This window comes from Silurus meridionalis, chromosome 19 (genome assembly GCF_014805685.1).
Source record: "Silurus meridionalis isolate SWU-2019-XX chromosome 19, ASM1480568v1, whole genome shotgun sequence".
Classification (NCBI taxonomy): Eukaryota; Metazoa; Chordata; class Actinopteri; order Siluriformes; family Siluridae; genus Silurus; species Silurus meridionalis.
The window spans coordinates 6,826,165-6,843,355 of NC_060902.1; the positions used below are offsets into that span (position 1 = coordinate 6,826,165).

At 35.7% G+C, this 17,191-nt stretch overlaps 1 protein-coding gene across 3 annotated transcripts; it reads right to left on the bottom strand.

The window, feature by feature from the left end:
• Positions 1–4,700: 4,700 nt before the first annotated feature.
• On the bottom strand, positions 4,701–16,882 carry nuf2 (UF2 component of NDC80 kinetochore complex). 3 transcript variants are annotated; one of them, XM_046874568.1, is made up of 14 exons: positions 16,779–16,882; positions 13,344–13,471; positions 13,194–13,268; positions 10,257–10,333; positions 10,073–10,134; positions 9,293–9,390; positions 8,816–8,889; positions 8,583–8,676; positions 7,640–7,702; positions 6,680–6,817; positions 6,358–6,498; positions 5,687–5,862; positions 5,463–5,598; positions 4,701–4,985 (listed from the first exon to the last, which is right to left on the bottom strand). In XM_046874568.1, the coding sequence occupies exons 2-14, from the start codon at positions 13,461–13,463 to the stop codon at positions 4,878–4,880; spliced, it is 1,362 nt and encodes a 453-aa protein (XP_046730524.1). In that variant the 5' UTR covers positions 13,464–13,471; positions 16,779–16,882; the 3' UTR covers positions 4,701–4,877. The 3 variants fall into 3 exon arrangements, with proteins under 3 accessions (XP_046730524.1, XP_046730526.1, XP_046730523.1); XM_046874570.1 differs by having other exon boundaries at positions 16,783–16,861; XM_046874567.1 differs by lacking the exon at positions 16,779–16,882 and adding an exon at positions 16,680–16,777.
• Positions 16,883–17,191: the final 309 nt, after the last annotated feature.

The window sequence follows — 17,191 nt, forward strand, 5'->3', positions numbered from 1 at the left end:
TGCGTTAATCACCCAATCAGCCCGCAGTGTTCATGCAGGACAACGCTCCATGTCACACAGCAAAACGGGTAAAGCAGTTCCTTGAAACTGAAAACATTGAAATAATGACATGGCCTGCCCAGAGTCCTGATCTCAACCCAATAGAGAACCTCTGGAAAATCCTTGGCAACAAAGTTATGGCCAAGAAACCCACTACAGTCACCGAACTGTGGAGGAGACTGGAAGAAGAGTGGACCAAAATCACACCAGAGCAGTGTTAGAGACTAGTGCTGTCCTGTGGCCACAGATGTGCTGAAGTCATTCAGAGCAGAGGCCTGTACACTTCCTACTAAATTTTGTTGTAATCTTTTTCCATGCTACAGTCATTGTTGTTCTCTAATTTTGATCAGTGTGTTTTCTGCAAAATAATGGGTTTTTTTTTTAAATGCCCTAGTTATTTTGTGGAAAAGGTGTTCTGGTAGCATGGTATAAAAACTATATATGGTATAAAAAGCAAGGACAAAAACTCCTTCAACTGTTGAGCAGTGAAGATGACATTATTTCAGAATTGTTCAATTGTTTATAAATTGTTTTCTAATTTTGATCGCCAGTGTATATATGTAAAATATTTAACATATCAGCATTAGTACTGTGTCACAAAACCGTCGTTGAACTATTTCTCTGTGCCTACGGTTGTCATCTTATTGAGCACTATGGTTCGTTTCTGGCTCATTCCTCCTGGCAAATCGTCATTAAGTTTTAATGGGTGTAAGGGTTTCTCTAAAGTACTCGAAATTTCAAAATCATGCAAAAATGTGTATAAATTGCTGTATAAAATTCAAATTCAAAATGTATTTGTCACATACACGTTCATACAGAGTATAACATGTAGTGGAATGTTTTTTTTATGACTGTCCAAGATGTAAACATTAAAAATAGAAATAGATATAAGGTAAAGTATATAGTAAATAAAGTATAAAGTACAAGTTTATTAAAAGTATAGTATTATACTTTTAGTAAAAATTGCCAGTAAGAGATGGATGTGTATTGCAGATATTGACAGAAGTACAGATTAAAGTGATCCAATGTGATTTGTCCTTAAAGTGGTATACAGTATTTGTCATTGTCAGTCTTTTTACCAGAGTCATATACTTGGCTGATGAGACAAAATTTTCCAAAATGTTTCATGGTACATATCCCAATTCATATTTCCATTGATGATGTGTAACAACATGATGCTTCGTTTTTTTGGATCTTACGCACAACAGAGATTATTGTGGTTCAGTTCTGTGCTTATTATTACCCTTTTGTAAGTGACTACTGTTTTTCTCTAATCTTACATATCATTAGTCTAAGAGCATGGCGTGAAATCTTGTATGACACATGTACAGGCATAATTAGTTGTGGTTCCTTGAATTTTCCACCTGCATATTATCAAACCAATTCAACTGCCCTTTTGTAATGATTGTTTGTGTACTGATTGTTTTCTGTAGCTTTTTCCAAGCGTTGTGTCATAATATTGTTCCATAGAATCAGAGAAAAATTGTTTATCATCACCATGATTGTTAGTTGTGTTAAATCATAAATAGTTGTGTTTTCTTTTTATACACATACACAGACCAGGTTTTCATTCATTTTTACTTAATTCCTTGTTCCTTTGGACTATGAACACTAATACAATGGTATATCTACTGAGAAAAACGACGTCGTGTATGTTATTTATTCGTTATACATTTTAACAAACATACCTAAATCAAAAATAGACATCTCTCCATTATTATGTAAAACAATAAAAAGTACTTATATTAAACTTCAAACTAGTACATTTTTGCCTGTGTATTTTTGCTTGCATCTCTTTTATTACTAAAGCACTATTATAATTTCTCTCACTAAATATATTAGTCAGATTTTAAAGGGTTCAAATATATGGGGGGAAGAAAATGTGAATTATTTTGGGTAAAGTTAATCAGTTCACCTTCTTGCACTTCAACTTGTACATTAGTAATTAACTGCACGAAAAATTACGAGGTTTGTATACAAATATTTTCTTATGAAATTTTACTTTGGACATATTCCTGATGGTCACACCCAGAAATGATTCACCACAGAATGAAGGTGAATTGGGCCAGAACTTTGGCCCCATTTGCAGTGATGTCACCCAGATCTCAACATGTGTTCTGTCACTCAGATGTTTGTTTAAATATCACATAATTTAAATGTATATCATATTAATCTCTATTTTCTCTCACACACATACACAGACCAGGCAAAACATTATGGTCCCCGCCTAATATTGTGTTAATCCCCTTTTACTGCCAAAACAGTTCTGACCCATCAAGCATTAACAGCATTAACTTCTTCAGTAGTTTGAGCTACAGGAGCTTGTCTGTTGGATCAGACCACACGTTCCATTCTTCGCTCCCCATATGCATTAATGAACCTCGGCCGCCCATGACCCTGTCACCGGATCACCACTATTCCTTCTTCGGACCACTTTAGATTGGTCCACTGCAGACCAGGAACATCCCACAAGAGCTGCAGTTTTGGAGATGTTCTGACCCAGTCGTCTAGCAATCACAATTTGGCCCTCGTCAAACTCACTCATTTTCTTACGCTTGCAAAAATCCTGCTTCTAGCATCAAATTTGAGGATAAAATTTTCTTTTGCTGCCTAATATATCCTACACACTAACAGGTGCCATAATGAAGAGATAATCACTGTTACTCACTGCACTGCTGATGACGCAATAAGGCCATAATGTTATGCCTGTTTCGCTGTACACAGAGTACAAGATGCATTTCAGGTATAAGGTAGAATACATTAAAATACATAATATATGTGCTGAAAATGTTATGCTCTGCTGAACATAGTACAATCAATAGCAAAGACTTACAGCTTTGTAATCCATAAGATTGTCTCCAGAATAATAGTAGGGAAAACACAATATTAAGAAGCCAAATCATCCATCATTAACCACAATGCTCATTCACACCTGGAGGGAGTTTAGTGGAGCTCATTCCACATTTTGGGGACACCATATCCATATTTCAGTGCGAGGACAACAGAGATGGCAGAGGAAATTCAGGGGAACACAGACAATAGGAAAAACTACAGGCCATGTAAACAACAACAAACACGTTGTATTGATACTGCGCATGTCTGACAAAATGACTAACACGTACGTCTAGACAGAACAGACCAGTTTAGATATTTATCAAATCTAAAAATATAGATGACGTGGAATTACCGGATCCCTTAAATCAGACATTAAGGCGACACCTTTTCCATCAGAACATTAAATGTTTACCTGAAGTACCGTATCCAGACGTGTGTTATTTGTTTGAGACCGAGTGCTTCAACACGAGACAAAAAACTCTTGTCCATGTCATACATTATATACACGCTGGTGAAGATTTCATCAGTTTGTGTCGTTGCTATGGTAACGTATCCGGTTATTAGTCCGGATAAGTATTTATGTCTATAATAATAATAACTATCTAAATTATATTAAATTGGAAGACATGCAGATAGTTGGTGTGACAGAGGCAGATGTAGAGGACAGGGGGGTGTGGCAAACCCCTAATGGGAGAAGCCGAAAGAGGAAGATCTAAATTATATTAAATTGTGTGGCGTGAAGTTTTAGGTTATAAATAAATGTACTACAACTTTAAATAGGATCTGGAGGTGATTCCCGCGATTTCAAATCACTGTTCTCGCGGTATGAAGTCTTGTGCTACTGACTAACGTCAAGCCAGCCGCACTTTTCTTTGTGTTGCGCGTCTAATCGTGCACTTACGGTATGGGTGGTGGACGCGTTCAAAATAGACGTAAAGACGCGTCAGAACACTGCAGTTATGGCAGCCGCACTTTTCTTTGTGTTGCGCGTCTAATCGTGCATTTACGGTATGGGTGTTGGGAGTAGTCAAAATAGATGTAAAGACGCTTCAGAACGGCGTTTTCGTTATAAAAAAAAAAGGCCAAAGTCAATGAATTTTCACTCATGCTCCACATATAAAAACTCAAAACATTTTAACCTTTATAGGTTTGCTCAATCTTTCAACTAATTCATATTTAGTGTCCCTGTCTATTACTCTATTAAATTTCAAATCATTTTACTGTACAGTTTTTGCAAATAAAAAAAAAGACAAAATCACTCCAAATATCAGTGCATTTGTATCTCATCATCTCATATTCAAACATTCAATAAACATTTTCCTTAATAGGTTTGCTCAATCTTTCAAATAATTCTTATTTAGAGTGTCCCTGTCTATTACTGTTAAATTTCAAGTCATTTTACTGTAGTTTTTCAGAAAAGTAAAGGCAAAATCACTTCAGTGCATTTTCAATCATGTTTCACAAACATTCATGTTCCACAGGCTTTTTTTTTTTTTTTTTTGCTTTTCGTTCATTCAAACACTTTCATTTCCGCACCGGTACGAGACAGCATGAACAACATGGTGCTAGTTTTAATTCTGACATTCTTAATCGTAAGTATAAATAATTTGTCACAATATCACTATATAAAACATCTCCCACTAATGTTTTCAGTGTCCGCGTTAGCAAACCAGAAACATCCCATAACCAAAGAAATCACTTCTTCCCATGAACGAATGGCAGTTGAAATGGTCTATAGACAATAAATTGAGCTCTGAATCAGACAAAAACCAACCGCAGCACTAATAACTTAATCATATTCAAACAACAACAACAACTACTACTACTTGGGTACCAAAAAGTTACCAAAAGGTAACAGTTTATTTCATTATATTTCTGACAAAACAGGAACATTTATATAGAACACAAACATATTTGCACAAAGTAAAAAGATAAAGGACTACAATGGAGTAAAGAAAGTAAAGGGCAAATGTAAAGGGGAAACAATATTTGCCAAAAGTAGTTCAGAAATTTGTTTTCATCTTCATGATGTCAGCACTGCCCTCCATCACTAGATTTTCAAGACGTTTGTGAAACTGCTCCAACGTTGTAAGCAGCCGGTCATAGATGGCCTTAAAAGAAAAACAAAATTACAATGAAATCTCATTTCAAATATAGATGTATAATTATAGCTCTTGCTCACACAGATAAAAACGAGAATGAAGGAATCATTAAGGACAAAGAGCACTACTGGCTGCTGCATTATGGAGAAGGTACTTGAATCAGCATTGTACTTTGAGTGAATAGATGTTTGGTTAAAAAAAAAATAAAAAAATTTAAATCTTCACTGTATTCACATTAATTACAAAAAAAAAAATATAAGAAAATAGCCAGTTAACACGAAGTAAAGGTTTGTGCTCTTTTTTCTGTGTATTGGCTGCTAATTATCATTAAAAACAAATGTATGTTTCCAACTGATAAACAAATAACATTACATTACATTAATAATTTATGATCGTTTTGAGTTGTAATATTGTAATCATTTTCTTTATTGCAAAGAAGCTCTCTATTACACTGTGATCAACACAGCAGCTATGCGAAGTACATACCTGAGCCTTTTCAGTGTTCTGGTTGCAGGTATCACGAAGCTTCTGCATTTTGGCCTTGAACTGTGTGGTCTCTCTGGTGATGTTTTTTATCCGATCCACGATTTCCTCACGTTTTTCATGAACTTTATCGTATTGCCTTGGGAACAAAGAAAACCAATACATTCAGCATCATTGACATATAAAAGGGGAAAATAATCAAACAATTATTAAGCTTCAATTCTTACCCAAGTACATTTTGGACGTGCTGGTCCTTTAGCTCTTTCTTTTTCTGGTGGCGAATTTGCTGCTTGGACAGTTTGTCTTGTTTCATGGCCAGAGCTCTCTTTAGCTGGCCCTCTTCATTGCTCAGACCCTTTAGCTCTTTCTGCAGTGACTCATACAGAGCCACCAGATTTTGGACCTGTACACATACACAAGACATCAGAAGAAATATCACTGTCCAAATGTTTGTTGTAGTGCAAAAGAGTCAACTACAATAAATTTTGGTTATGTGTCTGCTTTATATTCACATTGTACATTAAAGCAGAGCTAGTAGTAATACTAACATGCCTGTTAATTGGATTGACAATTTTCCGGTCCAACCTACTATACAATTTTATTTTACAAATGCATTATAGGATCAGCTGCAAATTACTATTCAATATTGTATTTAAATGAAAGCTGTGAAACCTTATTCATTTTATACTCTAATTTGCATAATGGAGAAAATGCTCAAAAAGCACATGGCTGTTTATTCCTTTTCAATGCACACAACAGAATTACTTCATGACCCCGATTTCTACACATCAGACATACAAGTTGTACACAGAGTGTAACCGAAGTTTACTTGGTTGCTGAGCCATGGCTTTATTACAAAAAAACAATATAACCTAAAGCAGGAAGTATGCAGGTTTACCTCTTCCTTTTGCTGGTTAGTCTTGCACATGCTGGCCTGCAGGTCCTGCAACTGTTTCAGAATTACTTGAATTTCTGCTTCACCTTGGCTAGCACACTGCACCTTGATCTGCAGATCCACCAGATTCTCATCTGCCAACTCCTGCAGTTACACGCAAACAGGACATTGTGTTATTTTTCTAGTCACACCAACATTTTAAACATGTAATGATGCACATATAAAGTCCAAGATTTTCAAAACACAGGACCATAGGGAAAATAAATTAAATAATTGTCCTTATCCATTTCCACATGCAAACTTCAATCCTCAACTAGCCACCTACTTTTGAGATCTTGATGTTCTTTATGCTCTCCTTCATCTTCTCCATCTCATTCTTTAGCTCCTCAGGAGACTCAACAATTTGAGACTTGAGTTTGGCTATTTCGTCTTTGTGAGTGGCCACATCAAGCTTCCTCTGGCTCTGCAAAAAAAAAAAAAAAGGGGGAAAAAAAATGAAGGTAGACTCAAAGAAACTTTTCATTCTATGTATGAAACAAATAAGAGCTACTTTAAAATGGTATAAAACAGACATTGGCACTATATACTGCTAGTCTGTTTATTTTGTTTAAGAAGCAAATTAGATACATTTCATACAAGTCTCAAATGTCCTTTTAATTTTGGATATAACTGCTGAAGTGTGAGTGCAGTTTTGAGCCTAGGAGTGTTTAATAGAACCAAGCTGGCACACAGTTACCTCACTTAATCCGTTAATTTACTGATGCTGAAGAAGTGTAATTTTGGTTGCGGAGTTATTTAACCAGATGTTTATAGGGCAGGAGTACCATAATTAATGTACTTGTGTGGCATTATTCACAAAGAATTGCACACGCGCACACACATGCCAAATGAGTGTTGGCTAACAGAAAAATACTTAAAGAAGAATTAAAGAAATTAATGCACAGCCAATTGCATGCACAAAAAGGCATACAGACCTGTTCAGTCGACCAACAATCAGAAGGACTGTGACAGTTTTGTCCAATTAGACTAAAAACACTTATTCTCGTAAATATTTACTTATTTACTCATGGAAAAAAATAAAAGTAAAAAGTAATTAGGATGAACAAACCCTGTTTACCTTTTAATGGTTAAGAGTAAAGCTCACATAGGCTTCAACCACAATTAAGTACTAATTATTGATACTTCGCTGGCTATCTAGGTTAATACTGGTCTTCTGGACAATAAGCAGTGAAATCATGGATTAAGGATTCTTGGGGATATTATTTCAAATATTTTTTGTACATACCAGTTTTTGTGACCGTTCTGCAATTACTCGTTTGCACTCCGCGACCTGTTCATTAAGAGAATTCTGGGGAGGGAAAAACAGACATTTGGTGTTAAGCAGATTACAAAAAGGACAAAGTTTCACATATCATTCCTCTTTTGGTACAATGTTCTCTCCCAACAGCACAATGTTTGCTTGTTAATGGAACCATTGAATCAATTCTTCTTCTTCTATTAGGAGTTGCAACAGTGGATCATCCATCTCCATACCCCTCTGTCCTCTACATCTGCCTCTTTATTTTTATTATTCTTATTAGGAACCACAAGGTCAGCAACATTGAGGTTTTCCAACACATGGCATATAGACAATCATAATAATAGAATATTTTATACTTCTGGCTTTGAGAGCTTTTTAATGAAATCCTTCACATCAGGAAGACCAATGTATACTGTACATTCAGAGTAATCAAAGCTGTTCATGTTGGCAGTGAAAATCTTTTAATTTGTAGATTTGGTGTTTTTTTTATTTTTTTGTTGTTAATTATCTTGTGATTTATAAACCCTCACATAAATGTTGATCTGTAATTAATTACACCAGCACCAAACCACTGTTGCAAATCAGAAAAGGGCAGTATGATTCAAGAAAAGATTTAAGGAGGTGGAAGTGTTTACAGTGCATCCGGAAAGTATTCACAGCGCTGACAACGTGTGTTTAAAGAAGTGTGTTCGAAATTCAATTTATTAAAAATTAAGAAAATTGTTTTTTTTTTTTATTTAAATACATTTGCAAAGTTTTCAAACTAATTCCTTTCACATTGTCATTATGGGGTATTGTTTGTAGAATTTTGAGGAAAATACATACGTAACATAAAATGTGGAAACGTGAAGTGATGTTAATAATTTCTGGCTGCGCTGTACCTTCAAAAGCTTAGCCCAATTTCACACTTTACAGATTAAGGTCTTACCACTTCCTGGGTTTCCTGCATGGTAGCATTTTTTACTTCTGTGAGGGCTGCAGCCAGTTCTTTAGCCTCTGCTTGCTGCTCTGGTGGGATTGTCCTGAACAAGCACGTTTGTGAATATTAAAAATCATGAATGGAATGGGCTATAATTTTATATCAAATACTGTAATGCAGATTAAACCTTTAACACATTCTAGCAAAAAACAATCATAATTCAGAACGTAAGAAGTACCTACATCAGTTTCTCCATTTTTTTCTCAGCCTCTTTAATGCCTTTTGTGAATGACTGAAGTTTATCCATATCTGCCCGCTTTAGCAGGAGGGAAGTGGATCAGGTCAATCTCAAAGGTGTTTTTTAATCAATTATTAATTGTTTTACAAAAACAAGTATTGCCTCAGTAATGTAAACAAAATAAATTATCAAGACATTGCACAAAATATAAATCTGTTATGGCAAATAAATTAATGTATTCTTAAGTATACATTTAATCTAAGTAACAGTAAAGAAAAAAATGTGTATTATAAATTAGAAAAAATTAAGTAATAAGCATAGAGTACAATAAAGTAATTACAAACATTATAGAGATAGAAATAACAAAACCTCTATGAAATGTGATATATATATATTTATATTTTAAATAAAGACATTTCAGTCTACATTCCTGATCCAATGCCCAGATGTACTCATGTATATTGTTTTCAAAAGGACTCACAAAAGCCTGCTGATGGCCTGCAATTATTTCCAACCTTTGTTTCCTAAAATGCAGGAAGTTCTGGATTCCACTCAAAATAGTAATTGTTCTTTTGGGCTCTGGAAGAAGGGAAGTAGATAGTAGAGTGTGAGGAACAATAAACTGTGACTGCCAACCAAAACAATTTATCTAACAAAATTGCCAAATAACTTGCAATAACAGTGTTTCTATGGCTAAAGAGCTCTTCCTGTAAACATTTTACTGAAGAAACAAGAATTATACCTAGAAACAGACATATACAGTACTGATGGTTGCCCATTAGCTTATAAAGCATCACACAATCTCAAATCACACACACAAATTGCTATATGGTACAAGTGATTTAAATAGATACAAGTGATGCACATAGAAGTGCAAGATGTAGGTTATATTAAAGCTGTCCTACTATAAAATCTTGATCTTAGCCACTAACCACTTTCTCAAAGTGAAAAAAGAATCTTGAATCTAATTTAAAATTGCAGGACATTAAAGCTAAAGTGCATGAAATCCTAATCCATAGCCTATTCCATTCCCAAATCTAAATTTAATTTACTGAATAACTTTTTTTGTTCAGGGTTGGGAGTGTATGCCACTCCTTCCACACAAAAAGCATGGCTAATTTTACTCTCTTGGACTCCAGGCAATGGCTGTGGCACAGTCATGATCCAAACACACAATCACTGAACATAAAACAGATGCTTTTCTGTCTCTAATCTATGATTAATAGTCATTATAATAAAACTAACAAAATCATTGACTTACTAGGATTGAGCAGGTCATTCAGGGAAAAGTCATATACATGGCAGACGGGTAAAAACTGGCACCTATTTGAAATTTGTGAAAAAGCCAGAGAGAGAGGGAGAGGATCTCAGTATCTGACACTTCAAATAATTGTCCACACTATTTATTTTAATGCAGTTGATGAACAGACAAAAATTTTACTTACATGCATACATAGAGACTCAAGACTGGTGTGGACCACTCGTGGAGCATCGGGTATTGGAGATTTTCTGAGAGAGGTGCCTGTTAAGAGTTAAGATCAACACAATCAGCCTCATCAACATAAATGTACCTGCCATGCACTCTTACAGTGTCATTCCAACCAGTGAGATAAAGTCCCCAAATGCCACATGTGCGCCATATAAAATGTCACCAGCTTGAATTGAAGCACTGTAAGCAATCTTTACTATACGATTAAGATCTTAATTGGCATCTAAGTTACTAAAACATTTAGACCACACACACACACACACACACACACACACACACACCTTTTCATTACTAGTTAACAAACATCCTCAAGAAGTTGTATAGTACAACTAGGTGACAGTCTGGCCCATATATTCATTAAAAGATTAACTAAAAAACACAAAAAAACCCCACACATATTTAACCTATTTTATTTTATTGACATTGTTAAATTCCTGCTTTACTACTTCCTGGTGGTTTTAAAAGTCTAGAGTTATTAGGAAAATGCTGAAATTGTTCACAGACGCTGCTTTAGGTTTTAAAATGAGCTTGACAATTAACTGCCTCACAGCTTTTGCGGTCCAGTGATATTCGCTAGTACTTTCATTGCTGGGTTTATGTCATTGAGAAGATCTAATGATAGTGCAGTCACTCAACCACTAAAGACGTGACAATTCTTAGAAGTCATTTTTATTCATACATGGTATTATCTACACATAATGCAGTCCCACCAAGTGGAGGATGACAAAAATATATTCATCACCATTACTTAAGAAAAAAACAACCTACATTTCTACAACACAAAATGTTGCCTGTGATTAATTGGAAATATTTATATTTTTTATTGTACAAAAATGTATTACTTAACACTGAAAAGAAGGAATATACCAAACTGTAATCTTTTATCTCGAACACACAAACGTTGCGTAATAAAACTGAAACATTGGCCAATATCCACACAACATAATGGGAGCTGCATGAGAGATCAGAAGAGGACAAATTCTTGGCGTGCGCCTCATTTTCACATCTGTGACCAGGACAGCGAGTCTTTTTGGTGCGTCGAGAGCATCGGTATCCTGAGTAATGTCGGCATACCACCAAGAAGGACAAACCATCTCCTCGTCGACACGAGGAACTGTCTCATGGGGCTCTCCAGGTTCTAACCCGGATTGTATCCAAACATAAATCCACAGCTGCACAACTCACTGCAGAATTAAATGCGAACTTCAACTTTCCTCTTTCCACGAAACTTCAGAAAAAACTTTTGGTCATTTGTGCCAATACCAAATGTTGGTTTCTTTACTGCAATCAATGAAAACCTTGTGCTGTGGACAACATGGAACACTGTTCTCCAATGAGTTCACCTTCACTTTCAGTGAAGTTTCAGTGAGAAGCTTAAAACTTGGAATGCTGCATGTCCAGAGTGAAGCACAAGGATGGTTTGGGCTGCAATAACATGGTATTCTTTAGGCCCACTACTTGTACCAGATGGGCATTTCACTGTAAAAGACTCCCGAACCATTTTGGAAAATCATGTGAACTCAATGGTCCAAACATTGAACCCTAAAGGTAGTGCTGTGTATCAGGATTATAATACTGCAATAGACACAGCAAAACTGGTGACAGCAATTTCATGACCACAAAGGTGAAGTTGAACATTTCCCATTTTCTACACACATCTAAATATTTTAGAGCCACTTTGGGGTGTTTTGAAGTGGTAGTTTATTGGTTAGGGCATTGGACGTTGGATCTGAAGGTCATGAGTTAAAATCCCACCCACACCAACCTGGCACTCCTAGGCCCCTTAACCTAATAGCTGCTCAGTTGTAGAACACAGATGAATGTAAGTCGTTCTGGATAAAGGCATCTGCCAAATTCCATAAATGTTTTATGGAGGAGCAAGTCAGTAAACGTTTTCCTTCATGTGCATCACGCAACAACTCGGCCACTGTTCTGCAGGAAGAATGGCTCAAAAATCCCTGCCATTGTGCCGGATTTGTCTGTCACTCTCAAGACGAATTGATGCTGCATTGGTCACAAAAGGAGGCCCTAATAATACTAATAAATTTGTGGTCTAAAACCAGGTGTTTCAATTTCATTGTACAGTGGCATGCAAAAGTTTGGGCACCCTTGGTCAAAATTTCGGTTAAATGTGAAAAGTTAAGCAAGTGGAAGATAAAATGCTCTCCAAAAGGTATAAAGTTAAACATGAAACACCCGTTTGCAATATTGTAAGCAATATCAGTGTATTGTTCTTGTTTTATACAATTTTAGAGTGAAAAGGGGAAAGCAGCTGCCTGCAAAAGAATGTTCAAATTATGTTTTTTTTTTAAAGTGGACTACATCTGAGATTTATGTGAACTAGGGGTAGAGCATAGTGTAGCGTAGGATGTTTACCATATGCAATCCTTTGTACTTGCGGAACAGCCGCTAAAAATCTGAGGACGGAGCACAAGTTTGTTTAGTCTCCTCCTCGCATTTAAAAAAAATTATTATTAAACTCGAAAATATACACACCAATGCCAGGGGTATAAAAGAAACTAGTTAGCGCAGTGTAACTGAGGATACTCACTCCGTCCCGGAAATACTATTTGTAGTTACAAGAATTTCTCTTTAGAGGAGAAAATCCTGACAATTCTGCATATCAAGGGAGTGGATGAATGAATGATGGATTGAATTGACATTTGTTAAAAGTATGCTGAAATAAGTGCAATGCGCTCATTGGTGAATGGATAATTGGATGATCATGAAGCTGTGACTCGTTTTGAATCAGACATTTTAACCAGTGTTTTAAGGATTCTTTAATAAAACCAAGGAACAGGGACAAAAAGTCCAGAACAGGGCACAACCACAATTCTACTTTATGCCAGAGTGCAACATCTACAGATTTCAGTTCTGATTCAGTTGTACTCACCAGGTAATGGCACTCAGGCCTGAAGCGATATACAAGCTGCAAGATTCTCATGTAGAGTTTCTGGATGGCATCTGCCTGCAAAATTAATATAATCTAAGACATAGCCATGCAAACCATTTAATCTGGGCAAAAGACAAAATCATGGCTCACCTTTGGATTTGGAGTGACATCGCCTTTCACAAAATGTTTCGCCTCTTGACCTGTTAAGACTTCAGTTCGAAAAAACTGCACAATGGCATCCACCTTGTATATTGGAAAAGTGTTCTCCATTATAGCTCCTATAACAAAAACAGCAAATAAATAAATAAGCTTATAAAAATATGATCAAACATTAAGCAAATGCTTTTTGATCATTTCTATAGAAATGATTATATCTAGGGCTGAAACAAGTAACAAATTATTTGCCTGGATGCTTCATTTAGTCCATTTAACTATACACGAGGCAGTGGGTTTCCCCACAGACCATTATAACTAATGCACCACCTGCTAAACTCTGGAGAACTCTGGACAGGTAAACAATTGGGAACCCTGTTTATACCACATAAAAAAAGGTTTGCCTAATTCAGACTTTTTTTCTCACTCCTGAGAATAATATAAAAAGAAAAAAAATTATAATAATAAAATTATATATATATATATATATATATATATATATATATATATATATATATATATATATATATATATATATATATATATATATATATATATATATATATATGGTTGGGGAAAGATACATCAAAATGTATTTCAAAATAAAATACCAAATACTTTAGGTGTGTCAAAATAAACTACAAAATACAGCAGCCAAACCATGTATCAAAATAAAATACTGAAGTTTTGTATTTTTAAAAAAATACTCCGAAATACTTTCACAAGTGAGCATGAAATTTCTTTAAAAACTTTCCATCAATTGGACTATTTGATCTACTGTATCCCTTCACCATTACACTACTCAGGTGATTAAATAAACAATAGCAACAGCTTTCATACATGACATTATTTGCAATAAATCTGACATATGCAACCAGTTAACAGATCAGATATTCACATACATTTCTCTGTGATCTCCCAGATGAAGTTTAGTTTTAAAAGTAACAGTTTAATGTTTTAAATTTTGCAAATGACTCAAATGTATCCTAATTTAGTTACTTGGTGTTTGGTAAAGATGGGCTGTCTTTGCATCAGCAAAACTGACAAACAAGTCATTAATAAGAAAACCACTGATGGTACCTGTATTTATAGCAACTAGTTTCTAACTAATTAATCATTTGATTGTAATCATAAATATAATATATTATGTGTCAGGCAGTCATTCATGCAATGGTATTCAAAATCATGATTCTACTAAACAGCTACTTCAAATAGGGTACAATATTTATCAATCATTGGACACCTATTTCGAAGCTGGCAGCCTGCACATGTCTTACATAATACAAAATATGAAGTCATTTTCATCAACCATATCAAATACATATTATAAAATACTATTCTACATTAGAAATACATGCATCATAAATACTGCCAATCCTTGTGTGCACACACACTCATTTTATATATATATATACACACACACACACACACACACACACACACACACACACACACACACACACACACACACACAGGCGATCAAAATTAGAGAACAATTTATAAATAATTGAACAATTCTGAAATAATGTCATCTTCACTGCTTAACAGTTGGAGTTTTTGTCCTGTCTATACCAAGCTACCAGAACACCTTTTCCACAAAATAACTAAGGCATTTAAAAAAAAAAAACATTATTTTCCAGAAAACACACTGATCAAAATTAGAGAACACTTTCAGATACCTCCCAGTTATTGGTGTTAATCTGGTACCTGGTGCTAATTTCCCTGATTATCTGTCAACCCCTATTTAACTGGCAGCCTAACTTCCAGTTTCACTGACTCTGCAAGATGGTGGGCCGTTCTAAAGTGACTGAAAGCCTCCGGCAGCAGGTTGTCCAGATGAAGGCCAAAGGGATGACCCTATCAGCCATAGCAAGACAAGTTGGTCGTTCCAAATCTGTGATTTCAAGAATATTGAATCTTTACATCACAAACTCATTCAAGTCCGCCAAGAAGGCTGGTCGTCCACAAGAGAGGACAGGATACTGCAGAGGATCTCAATGGACAATCATTTCCACACTGCAGCTGGAATTGCTCACCAGTTCAGCGCTGAACAGGGTAAGGATCTGTCTCGTCATACAGTGTCTCGACGTTTAAGAGCATTTGGACTGAAAGCCCACTCTGCAGTGACCAAACCTCTCATTAGCAGAAAGAATCAAACGGCTAGACTAAGCTTTGCTGCGGAGCATGTTGTGCGGACAGAGGAGAACTGGTCCAAAGTTCACTTCAGTGATGAAAGCAAGTTTAATTTATTTGGGTGAAAGACTGAACCCAAAGTGTATAAAGAAGTCAGTGAAAAGTGGAGGAGGAAGTGTCATGGTTTGGGGCATGTTTTCCGCAGCAGGAGTTGAGCCTCTTATACAGCTACATGGCAGAGTGAATGCAAATGTTTATCAGAACCTTCTTCAACAACATATGGTTCCTTACCTGCGTCCATCACCCAATCAGCCCGCAGTGTTCATGCAGGACAACGCTCCATGTCACACAGCAAAATGGGTAAAGCAGTTCCTTGAAACTGAAAACATTGAAATAATGACATGGCCTGCCCAGAGTCCTGATCTCAACCCAATAGAGAAAGTTATGGCCAAGAAACCCACTACAGTCACCGAACTGTGGAGGAGACTGGAAGAAGAGTGGACCAAAATCACACCAGAGCAGTGTGAGAGACCAGTGCTGTCCTGTGGCCACAGATGTGCTGAAGTCATTCAGAGCAGAGGCCTGTACACTTCCTACTAATTGCTGACTGTTGTAACCTTCAGAAAATTTTGTTGTAATCTTTTTCCATGCTACAGTCATTGTTGTTCATTAAATTGATCAGTGTTTTTTCTCCAAAATAAAGTTTTTATTTAAATGCCTTAGTTATTTTGTGGAAAAGGTGTTCTGGTAGCATGGTATAGACAGGACAAAAACTCCTTCAACTGTTGAGCAGTGAAGATGAGATTATTTCAGAATTGTTCATAAATTGTTCTCTAATTTTAATCGCGTGTGTGTGTGTGTGTGTGTGTGTGTGTGTATATATATATATATATATATATATATATATATATATATATATATATATATATATATATACACATACATATATACACACACACACACACACACACACACACACACACACACACACACACACAGGCGATCAAAATTAGAACAATTTATAAACAATTTAACAATTCTAAAATAAATACACACACATACATACAACACACACATTTGTGTATACAGTATCCACCAATGATAACCGCTAGCTAACCAATCTTTTTTTTTTTTTAGCAACGAGCATATCTAAAAATAAATAAAACACAGCAAATTGATACATAAGGGAAAACACTGTACCATCTTTTTCAACATTTTCTTTCGCCATTTATAAAATAATACAATAACAACTATAACATTAAGTTGAAATTCTAAAATATACAAACCGCCTATGTTTACCTGCCTTCGCCGCCGTTTTCCGTTGTCAAATTTAAACTTTCGGCGGTTCTGTCGTCACTTCCGCCCAAAGTTCCTCTACGCCGTTTACCATTACTAGCGAAATGTACATACTGCCACCTACTGTTTTTGTTGTGTCTATGTTACGTTGTCTATTTAACTTCTAATTAGAGTAGTCATTTTTCTTTTCTAGTACACCAAATTTCAGAAACCAGTTAATATAAGTACACCCTACTTATTTCCAGTTTTAAGAGAGTAATTAGAAGCCATGTCTTTCTAATTAAATGAACAACATTAGTTAATCCTTGAAATGTACTTCCATACGAGCTGAACTTTGGTACTCTGGAACACTCTAGTATGTGTTTATATCATACCTCACAGAAGAAAATCAGCCATGTGAACTTATTGTTGCTGAT